The following is a 10,760-nucleotide window of genomic DNA, read 5'->3' as shown; positions in this document are numbered from 1 at the left end:
ATATATATATATATATATATATATATATATATAAATATATATATATATATATATATATTTATACTTTGTACTTAATAAGTTTATATATATATATATATATATATATATATATATATATATATATAAATACGATAAATTTTACTGATCGCCGTAAATGTAATCTTTAAGATATTCTCACGAATTACAAATTGGTAAATGTCGTTGATACTGAATTTGAATAAAGTATGTGTGAAAGCAGTAAATAGTAGTTTTTCGTAAATAATTACAAATTAGTTAAAATTCCGTTTACTTTTATAACAATATATTAATGTAATATATAGATAAAATTGGATGTCAAATATTGATAAATAAAAGTGCAGTTTTCTTCAGTGATCTCCTCTAATTCTACACAAATTAAAATGTATAGATTATATTAAATGTAAGGATATGTATAAGGCATGCCGTGTTTATATTCTGCCCTCACCTACAGCTGTTGTGAGGGATGCGTAGGATGGTGAATCACTGGTGCCTAGTGTAGTCAGAGTAGAAGAACAGAGGTGCATGTTTTTCAGCAGCATGGAAAGGGCCAAATCTCTACTCAAACACTATAATTTTTCCAACTGATCCTCATACTCATCGCAAATCATAGATTTATATAAATAGATTTTACATTCAACATTACTCTTTATATGTGGGTGCACAACCAGATGTCTACAATTTAGCGTGCAATTGTTTTCGACTTTGTGATCACAATTGTGCAAATTGCGATAAGATAAAATAAGGACCAATTCCTAATGCTTAGATAATATATGTGCATTGAACTATTACCTGTAACTGTTATGTAGTGTGGAGAATCACTAACAATAGTACCAGCCGATGTAGAAGCAGCGTCAGAATCCACTAGTGTATGCTGGCCTGAGTGTGTGGTATTGACAACTACCTGTGCTGTAACATGTGCTGATGTACCTGTCGAGCCGTTTGAAGAATCTGCAGCTGTTTCAAGCGGATCCTGAACCAATAACTAAATTATTATTTATAGTATGCATGTTCTTGTGACCCACGAATAATTTTCATAATATATTTATTAAATAATATGCCTCTCTTCTCTCTAATATATCATTAATAATTATATATGCGGTACTGAGAATTGACTTCGATTTTCTTGCATCATTTATGTGTTACTGTTATCAGTTGCTAAGAGCAGATGGCTTGAACGTGTTATCAGATTTGATGTATAATACCTATATAGGTGTACTACAGACAGATGCTACAGAGTATCTAGTAAAAATTATATATATTGAATAATTTTATATATATATATATATATATATATATATATATATATATATATATTCATTCTTTATATATGTCATGTGTTATTGAAAAAGTGTATATCCCATAATAATAATGATACACAGAAAGTGACAAATGTGTCTTACAAAATACTGATTAATATTTTTATAATTCTTAAAAGTAGTGAATTTAATTTTTAAACAGAGGCATAATGCAGTCTTTTTAAAGTATAATATTACAAACCTGAATAGGTTGTAGATTATTTGGACTAGAAGGATCAGAACTTGTCACAACAGTAATAAGTTGCTGGCCTCTGGCTGACTGAGTTTGTGCTCCACTGCCACCACCACTGGAACTGGAAGTAGTCACGACAACCACGCTTGGCTTAGATTCCACCCCTACTGGTGTGGAGCTACCCCCACTGTTATTAGCTCCGGTGGATGCTGCGAGGGCATACTGGGCTCCAGTCGTAGTCATGGCAATCACTCCTTCACCTCTCTCTGCACCCACTGAGTCACCACCACCGCTGCTACCTCCCCGCTTCTGGAGAGACGAGTCTATAACAGAGATACATACATACACCATCTCACTTAATATCAATAACATCCACCATCAGACCCAGCGGTGAGATCTTTAATACTAGGTCTTTAAGAAAAATATGCCTCTGTAACTCTATTTTAATATTAATTCATCAAAAGAGGCATATATTTTAGTAATTATGAAACAAGGTAATATTAAAATATTAAGTAGATAAAAATATCTAAATACTCATATGTATTTAGATTGAGATTTATTATTAAACAAAAAAGATTATAAACATATTAGTAAATTAAAATGTTATTTAATATTCATAATGTAAAAAAAAATTACCCCAAAAAATAATTTATTATATTACACTAGTCAAAATATATTAGTTCTCGAGATTATTTATGTCAAACTTTAATTTTAAAAAAATTGAGTAACAATATTACATATTGTCAAATATTTTCAACAAATTTTATTCACCATAAAGCTTCATCACAGTCGCAAATTTGTCGATAAACCGATTCGTAACTATAAAGAACGAAAGACTATCGCGCGTTACAATTCTTTAAAACAAAATTTTTTACTTTGTAGGCGAAAAACGTTTCGTTTATCTTTGACATTTTCACAAATAAGATATTTGAAAATTACACGTAGAAGAACGAAACATATATACACCGGCAAAAAATTCAGTACAAATAACGACAAAATCCCACCTACGTTCCGTACGCCATCCTAACCTATATCAGAAGTGAGCCCGCAATAACGTACTTTCTCGCAGGTGTGGCGTATTCAATAATCCACAGATCAAAGGGAAGCCCCGGCGAAGTCGCGATACGAATAATACACGTCACTGCCATTATTACGCGCGTGTGTCATGGTGTATTGGCAGCGTGTACCTGTTGGGGTGGCAGGTACCAAACACAATGTATCAAGGGGAAGAAATGAGCTAGGAGGGTAAGAGGGGTGAGGAGGTATAAGCACCCCCAAACGCGCGCTCTACACGCGTGACCGGACTCGCTTTAAGCTAGGATTCGCTTTAAGAGGGTTGAACATATCAATGAAAGTAGTTCGCATCGCGAAAGCAATTAGAAAGCATTATCCTGAGCACAGGATCCTGACTCTTTTTACTCGGAATGAAGCGGAAACTAATAAGCGATATACACTTCCGCATAAGCAGGTTTTGCGAGAAAAAAATAGCTTGTATGATTCTCTCCCTTTGTTATGCTATATTCTTTATAAAAAAAATACTATATTCTTTAAAAATTGTATAATAAAATAAATATATATATAATGTATTGTACTATGTGCCTTTGAGCTATAATACAAATAATATCATAAAATATGCAGGAATATCTGTTATATTTTGATAAGAAAATCATAACGTAAGTTGATATTACTGAGCAGGAGGATTGTGTAACAAGATCTGATACTTTTTGTTTTGATATTTTATCTGGTTAGTGTAGAACCTAGAAGGGGAAAAAAGAGAGAAAGAGAAAAATATGTATTAATATTACATCAACATACTTTTTATGCTTATGCAACTAAAATCAAAATTTGCAATACTTGTAAATAAAATAAAAAAAAACGCTTTACTGTTAGAAAAATGATATATGTATATATTTTTTATCTTTTTATAAACAAAGATTTTGTAAAAATAAACATATTAATTTTTTAATACAGTCACAGTATATATTTATCTATCTTTTTTATCTATTGTATATTGATATTTCATTTTTTAGATATATCTAGTATTATATTTAAAGAGATATCTTTATGTTTGCTGCAAATGCGACTGTTAGGCTGATATGATAGTCCATGTATCTGTTACCTACACATAATACCATAAACCTGCACCTGGCCTCTGTTATGCATGACTGATGGGGAGAAACTGTTCTTTACTCCTTCCTATCTACACAATGCACAAATGTGTCCTATTGCATTGGTATATTTAACTTTCTATAAGATATAATTTAATTATAAAAAAATATTATAGATCTATTGCACTAAATTACTTTTTCGTACATTAATACTTTTCTTTTTTGTTTCAATAATCTGTGGAAATAATACACCTGGAACCAGATAAAGTCACAGAGTGAGAACTTATGCAGATGTTGAAAAGTAAAACGACAGAGATAAGAAATAGATAGAAATAGATAGCATGAAATCAAATAACAAATATCAATGAAAAAAAAAAAAGATACTGAAGTATGAATCACCAAATAATTAAATATAGATCTGATATAATTTATAACAAATATATATATTATTTAAATTTTGAGTTTTATTCTTTATACGTGTAAACGCGAATTATGCTTGAAACAAATTGAAGTAAAAGCTGCTGCAAGAACTAATATATTCATATTGGCTTAGAGACGTTAGTTGCAGGGCTTACAGCTGGAAAATTGCATTCATGTAATTGGCAAATCCATTTTAATTGAAAATCCCTATGGCTTCTTCATATTAGAAGGTGCCCCATAGGAGGTTCAGAATAATAGAATCACCAATGCGTTACAAATTAGGGGGTTCTATAAAAGCAAAAGACTTACAAAGGTTCTTACTCTGTTAGACTGTTCTATTATAATGTCCAGGTTTAATCAGTATCCAGTATTATTTAGACAAATTGCAATCAAAGAATTGTAAACATTTATTGCAAAATTGCATAGCTCAAAATAGAGCTTTGGAAAAATATTGCTCAGACACTTGTAGACACTTATAGACAGAACTAATATAAGTAAACCGAATCAAATCTCAAAATTATACATATATATATATTTTTTATAAAGAATATCTATAAGTTACTTCCATTACAAATAGATCTGATTTCATCAAATAATTTACATTATCCTGACGACCATTTTTCCATGCTCAATATCTATTTAAAAAATGTTAACTCTCAACAAAGACAATCCTTGAGTCTTATGAATATGTACCAGTACATATCCTGCTTTAATAGTGAATTCTGCAATTTTCTGTGGATGCAATTGCGTCAATTGTGAAGAAGGATAGTGAAGATATCTCCGTCTTCCTGATCGACGACGGGAACGAGCTGTCGAACGCATCGTATGTTCATTTCGTTTTTGGCTGATCCGGGTTTTCTCTCACTCACCTGTCTTCATGAATGGCGTTTGCTCAAACGCAACGGCGCCCGGGCGCACTTGCGCGGCCGAACGACGTGTCTCCCCGTCGTTGTTGTTGTCGTCGTCGTCGTCGCCGTTGTCGCCGTCGCCGTCGTCGTCGTCGTCGTCGTCGTCGTCGCCGTCGCCGTCGTCGTCGCCGTCGTCGTCGTCGTCGTTGTTGTCGTTGTCGTCGTCGTCAAGCGGTGCCGCTGTCTCTCTCTCTTTCTCTCTTTCTATTTCCCGTTGGTCTGGAAGGCGGGTAGCGACGGCCTTCAACTCTATCACCCAGGAAACCGCGGTCGACTCGCAGGGTTTGCCGGCACACTGACACCGGCACAGAGCGCGAAAAGTGGAACGACGACACACTCCGACGAACCTCTATACTTTGTTGTGGTGGACGACTGGTCGGAGTGTTGCTTGTAGTCTGCTGCTACGGTCGCCTTGGCTACGGCATCACTGACCGCGTCGCGGTCAGCGCTGTACGCAATTCGCGCGGCGCCACGATCCTTCCGTTTATTTCTGATATTTCGTCCGAGTCAAATCTCATTTGTCTGGTTATGTTTCTTTAGCGTTTAAATTATGCTGTAATAAACAGCTCAATAAATGCAAAAATCTTCTTGCGGCAATAATATCCGACTAAATATAGCGATAGTGTATATATATGTGTGTGTGTGTGTGGCATGTGTATATACATACACACCATACACACGATATGTGTGTGTGTACATATCTCTCTCGATACATTTGTTAAAATATGTATAATGTATAAGAATTGACACACTGTTATTTGCGATATACATTAATTTACATATTATTACAAAGCCCATTGTAAACGACAGATTATCGTAAAGTGTTTCCCTATTTTATTAATTCTTGAAAAATCTTGAATACTGCATGAAAAATAAGTTCGTAAATCTATGATTTAAAGTTGACTTCTATAAAAATCTCCCGCAGGTTTCAACCCCAAGTGTACGTTTCAAAATTCGCGCCATAGAAAAGTGCATCAAATTCTCTCAATTTGGAAATAAAATCGCGTGGCTAAGTATTCTCGACCCAAGCCATCACTATCAAAAGGAACACGATAGCCGATAATGTGCGAATTTTTTTTCGGCTGTCGCTCGTATCAGTGAAAAGTGCGTGTCATAATGCGGTTTTTCGGCTCTATGCGTGGCGCGCGCAATGAAGCGCTGCGCACGTACCAGTAGTGTAGTAGAAATGTGCACTCTTTTGTCCTTTTTTTACGTCCAATACTTATTTTTAAAAAAGTGATCTATTGTATATAATTTTACATAATATATATTATACATTACATAATTTGTAATTGTATATTATATAATTACAATTTAAGAAAAAGAAAAAAAAAACTAGTGTAGAAAATGCAATCAGCGGATTTTCCTTCATCACTTATAATTCTCCTCAAATTCTGAATGTTATATATTTATTATGAAAAATATACTGTAAAAAAAATATTTCTATTGGTTAATTTGAAATTCAGTGAACCCTGCTTTAACATGAAAAATGGATTTAAAGTTAAGATTTGATGAACTTAATTTTAATTAAAAATTATCGCTTACGTAGTAGAATTCGATTCCTGAACATATAATTGGACATGTCCAACCAGTATCCATTGGCCATTGCTGCGGATGGAGTTTTCGTAAGATGCAAAAGATCAGCAATCGTTGAGATTTCTTCGTACAAAGAAATCCTTATTATCGGCACTTTCGAAATGCTATCGAATCTTCGTATTCGCGGGCAATTCTATCGCCGGTTTCCAGAGATACGGTTTCCACGGGATATCCGCAAATATTTGCTGTATCCCCGAGATCCGCGTGAACGATCCTCGTCGATCCAGCGATAACAATTGCCAATTGCCATCGATGCTCACATGTTATGTTATCCGTCATTATTACGCGTATGAGTTGCATGTCAAATTAAAATACAGATTAAGTAAATTTATGAGAATAATACTTGTCTGTGTGGAATCCAGAGCTCAAAATAATCTCTTGTTGAAAACGCCATGATATTAACGGATCGTTATTTCTAATATATGTACGTGTTACACGTACTTCATCAGAGAAATGAAGTGGGTCAATTAGAACCGTATACACCACGAGAAGTTGGCGCAGCATTTTGAATCGATGATCGATGTGCGTGTCGCGTGCGCTGTTGCACAAACAGGAACGAATTCAGACATTCGTGGGCCCCAACTTAGAAAGATTTTGAGGTTCTCTAAACAAAATGAAATACAAGAGTGACATGCAATTTTAATTGTTCAGTTTTTGAATTCAAGAGATATAGAAAAATAATCCTCATGTGTATCCATGATTACGGAAACGTAACTATTAGTGTAAGATTCTTCTTTATATGAAAAATATACGAAGTATAGAAAAATATGAAATTTTGCCAAAGGGCCAAACCTTACCAGTAATCCGTCATTGTTCGTACAGGTCCTGCGCACTGTTATCGCGGTGCTGTGAAGACGGCTGGCGTTATCTAGTGTGTTGTCTAACTGTCAAAAAAAATGATGACTTCTACAGAAACGTCGGAAGTAGAAAACTTGGGTGAGAAAGGTGCCGAAGATTCGGCGATCTTGGAAGTAAGTTCAATGGCGGTAGGCGGAATCGTGAAGCAGGAGAGCCGCGACGTCGACTTCTTGTCCAACTGTAGCACCTCCATCGAGGGATCTGTGGTACGAACATAACCTGGAACCTCTTATGACAGTTCTTTACACCAGTGTCCTATTTATGTTTATTTACGTTATCATTGGAGTAGTCTATTGAAATTATAGTATCACATATTTAAAATATATGGTTTAAACGGAAGGATATATGTAAAAAAGAAATGTTATGGAACTTTTGCTATCTTACAGATTGCATCCCCTTCTATTGATAGTTTCTCTACTCTACCAGAGCAAGAAATGTCAGACTTTCAAACAGACTCTCGAGATCTGCAAGTGAAAGTAGACAATCCACAAAAACACCTAGAAACCTTAGAAACTTATATTACATTTCGTATAACAACCAGAGTAAGTGTATAACTATGTTGTTAAAATAAAATTTTAGTTATCTGTTTAATTATAGTATAATTATAGTATTACAATACCAATTAAATAATTTTAGACTACACGCCCAGAATTTGAAGAAGGAGAATACATAGTCCGTAGACGCTATAATGACTTCATCTGGCTTCGTCAGAAGTTGGTAGATACTTATCCAACACATGTTATACCAGTAAGTCTTTACTGCGCATTTAATATATAAATTATACATAGCATGAATTATTGTACAGAAATGTAATTGTACAAAAACAATTTTTAATGGGATATCAAGTTGGATTGCTTATAAAATCTGGTATTTATTACAGCCAATGCCAGGCAAACATACGCTGCTTGCTCAATTAGACCGCTATTCCAAAGAATTCGTTATAGCTCGCATGAAACTTCTTCACATATTTCTGAACAGAGTGGTGAATCATCCTATTCTCAGTTGTGACAAAAACCTTTATATATTTCTCACAACTAAACCTGCTGTAAGTATAACATTATTAAAGTACAACATTTCATGTCATCGATTTTACTTAAATTAATATTTAAATAGGAATTTCTTGTTCACCGCAAAAATCGTGGAAATGTGCTGGTTAAAATGACAGATTCCTTACAAAACATAGCAAGTACATATACAATGAAGCAACATCACTTGGAGTTCGAGCAGATTCGAGATTATTGTACAGCACTTAGTGAAAAATTGTCGACTATTGATAAAGTCAATCACCGCATACATAAAGAAAGGCAAGGTATGTATGGAAACTACATAAAACTACGTATGTTATAGCTGTAATAAAATATAGTTTCTAGTCGATTCTTATATTGTACATGTAATGTTATTTAGATTATTTATTGGAGCTTCACCAATTACATCCCATATTTACACTATGGGCAACATCAGAACCAGAACTTGCTCCAATTTTATTGGCAATCGCTAAAGCAGTAGAATCGAATGCACTAGCACATCAGAAACTTTTGGAAAATGTTCCCAACGACGAACGCGAATATGTTTCGTATGTAGAGGCAGTCAAGAACGCTTTATCCCGCCGCGATTCAATGCAGATTGAATATGAGATAACCGTCGATGAATTGGCAAAAAGAAGATTAGAGAAGGATCAGGTATTATCTTAGTATATATTTTCTTGTCGTTTATAATTTCTTCTGATTCGAATATAATATATTCACAAATGCGTTGATAATACACAAATGCTAAAAAAATGTTTTTCTCAAAAAATAAATATTAAAAAATATTTTTATTATATGAGAAATAAAAAAAATAGAGTATTATTTAAAATTTCTTATTGATAAAAAAGCAATAAGTCGTATAATTGAGTTTAATTGCCTCTTTACAGTTGGTAGGTGTTACAAGCTGCACGGTTCCTTCACAAGGTTGGGGAGGATCTTTGTGGAAGGCAGAATCTCGTGATGAAAAATTAGAGAGACTTGGTCAGACTATTCCACGATTAGCCAAGCAAGCAGAGATTTTGCAGGATCGTGTGGAATGCGCGAATGAGAATTTGCGAAGTGACTTGCAAAGGTGGAATATGGAAAAACAGACGGATCTGAAAAATATGCTAATCTCAATGGCGGACCGACATATCAGACACTATCAACAGTGCATGAACGCGTGGGAAGAAATACTCGCTGGCCTCAAGTTGGACGGAATCGGATCTGACGCTACCGTAGGACCGCCTGTTAAAATACCCGTTTGAATCTCTACTCTCTTTTCGTCGCACTCCACACGAAAGGATATAGAATAAATATTCGTTATAACAATGTCTATACAAAGGTAATAACACACCAGTTCGAGAGAATCTCTATTAAATAATGACACAAAGAGTTTATTGCAATTTAAAGAACAATCTCTATTAGCTTGTCGATATTAATGCTTTACAAAAACGACACGCCGTTTCGACAAGAATCTCGAGAAGGAAGATTAATTAGTATGCAAATTGCAACGGTTGATGATGCTACTACCGTTTGCAGATTGCATTTAGTAAAAGTTGCGTATTTATGTATATACATGTTATATGTAGTATACTAATATCAAAACTCTATTCGAAAAAATCCGCCTTTTTATGATACAAAATAATCTTGTGATAACGTGAAAAATTAAGTATAATGCAATTTGGTCCTATAAATACACACACACACATATACATACATACGTATGTATATATGTATGTATGTATGTATGTATATATATGTGTGTATATATATATATGTATATATATGTGTGTATATATATATATACACACACATATATATACACACACATCTATATATACACATATATATATATATATATATTACGTACGTGGAGCGAGTTTCATATATGAGAGAAATTTCTGCAACATATTTTTTCAGTTTAGATCAGCTATTAATTTTTGGGACCAAGTATCGCGCCGGTTATCATCATATTCTTTTCTCTTTGTTACTTTGAACCACGTCACGGTACATTTATTGACAATCAGTTTAGTCACCTATATTATATCTACTAGTTACCAAAGTACAGTAGTTACCATAGTATAGTAGATAATCAATGTATAGTATACAGCGCTGGTAAATTTTACAAATCGGAGCGAAATGCTTGGGGACTTCGTTGTATTGTTAATTAGTACCTTTATAGTCTATGCTTCTAAGTTACCATCAAGTCATATGCTGCACTAACCGATCGTTACGATCGATCTCATGGAAAAAGACGCGAGTAGTGAGAGTATACCAGCTATATCCATATGCAACTTTTATATATATATATATATATATATATATATATATATATATATATATATATATATATATAT

The 10,760-nt window shown here is 33.9% G+C and overlaps 2 protein-coding genes and 2 long non-coding RNA genes across 10 annotated transcripts in view; 2 read left to right on the top strand and 2 right to left on the bottom strand.

Annotated features, from left to right (window-relative positions):
* The window catches only part of LOC116850555, a 6,949-nt gene extending 3,666 nt beyond the window's left edge, over positions 1 to 3,283 (top strand). The window contains exons 2-3 of the long non-coding RNA XR_004379372.1: positions 1,524 to 1,896; positions 2,576 to 3,283. This is a non-coding gene — a long non-coding RNA (uncharacterized LOC116850555). The remainder of the gene's footprint in view (positions 1 to 1,523; positions 1,897 to 2,575) is intronic.
* Positions 1 to 5,392, bottom strand: part of LOC116850553 (DNA-binding protein RFX2) — a 19,876-nt gene extending 14,484 nt beyond the window's left edge. The window contains exons 1-4 of one of the 7 annotated variants that reach the window (XM_032828967.1): positions 4,904 to 5,392; positions 1,516 to 1,829; positions 808 to 1,000; positions 464 to 508 (exon numbers count right to left, since the gene is read on the bottom strand). In XM_032828967.1, coding sequence (XP_032684858.1) covers positions 464 to 508; positions 808 to 1,000; positions 1,516 to 1,829; positions 4,904 to 4,913 — 562 coding nt within the window. In that variant the 5' untranslated portion in view covers positions 4,914 to 5,392. Of the gene's footprint in view, positions 1 to 463; positions 509 to 807; positions 1,001 to 1,515; positions 2,178 to 2,277; positions 2,496 to 4,903 lie in introns of those variants that run through there. The other 6 variants (XM_032828966.1, XM_032828969.1, XM_032828965.1 and 3 more) reach the window with 6 other exon arrangements.
* Positions 5,393 to 6,310: 918 nt separating this feature from the next.
* LOC116850556 lies at positions 6,311 to 7,470 on the bottom strand. The gene is made up of 3 exons (XR_004379373.1): positions 7,336 to 7,470; positions 6,488 to 7,142; positions 6,311 to 6,368 (listed from the first exon to the last, which is right to left on the bottom strand). It is a non-coding gene; the product is annotated as an uncharacterized LOC116850556 (long non-coding RNA).
* LOC116850554 (sorting nexin-30-like) lies at positions 7,403 to 10,320 on the top strand. The gene is made up of 7 exons (XM_032828971.1): positions 7,403 to 7,602; positions 7,783 to 7,938; positions 8,033 to 8,143; positions 8,277 to 8,441; positions 8,510 to 8,705; positions 8,801 to 9,075; positions 9,309 to 10,320. Exons 1-7 carry the CDS (start codon positions 7,435 to 7,437, stop codon positions 9,666 to 9,668), a joined length of 1,431 nt encoding a protein of 476 aa, XP_032684862.1. The 5' UTR covers positions 7,403 to 7,434; the 3' UTR covers positions 9,669 to 10,320.
* Positions 10,321 to 10,760: the final 440 nt, after the last annotated feature.

The sequence above is a fragment of the Odontomachus brunneus genome, unplaced genomic scaffold (assembly GCF_010583005.1).
Source record: "Odontomachus brunneus isolate Ranch 3 - 2012 unplaced genomic scaffold, Obru_v1 Obru_scaffold_149, whole genome shotgun sequence".
In the NCBI taxonomy this organism is placed as follows: Eukaryota; Metazoa; Arthropoda; class Insecta; order Hymenoptera; family Formicidae; genus Odontomachus; species Odontomachus brunneus.
The sequence above is the reverse complement of the archived record's forward strand: the minus strand, read 5'-3'. Positions and strand labels throughout refer to the sequence as shown.

What these genes read in the sequence shown, in the direction of transcription:
- LOC116850554 (XM_032828971.1), top strand. Translation starts at nt 7,435, where the DNA reads ATGATGACTTCTACAGAAACGTCGGAAGTAGAAAACTTGGGTGAGAAA. An exon ending in CATTTCGTATAACAACCAGA is followed by an intron (nt 7,939 to 8,032) that starts GTAAGTGTATAA and finishes AAATAATTTTAG; the next exon opens with ACTACACGCCCAGAATTTGA. An exon ending in GAAGATTAGAGAAGGATCAG is followed by an intron (nt 9,076 to 9,308) that starts GTATTATCTTAG and finishes GCCTCTTTACAG; the next exon opens with TTGGTAGGTGTTACAAGCTG.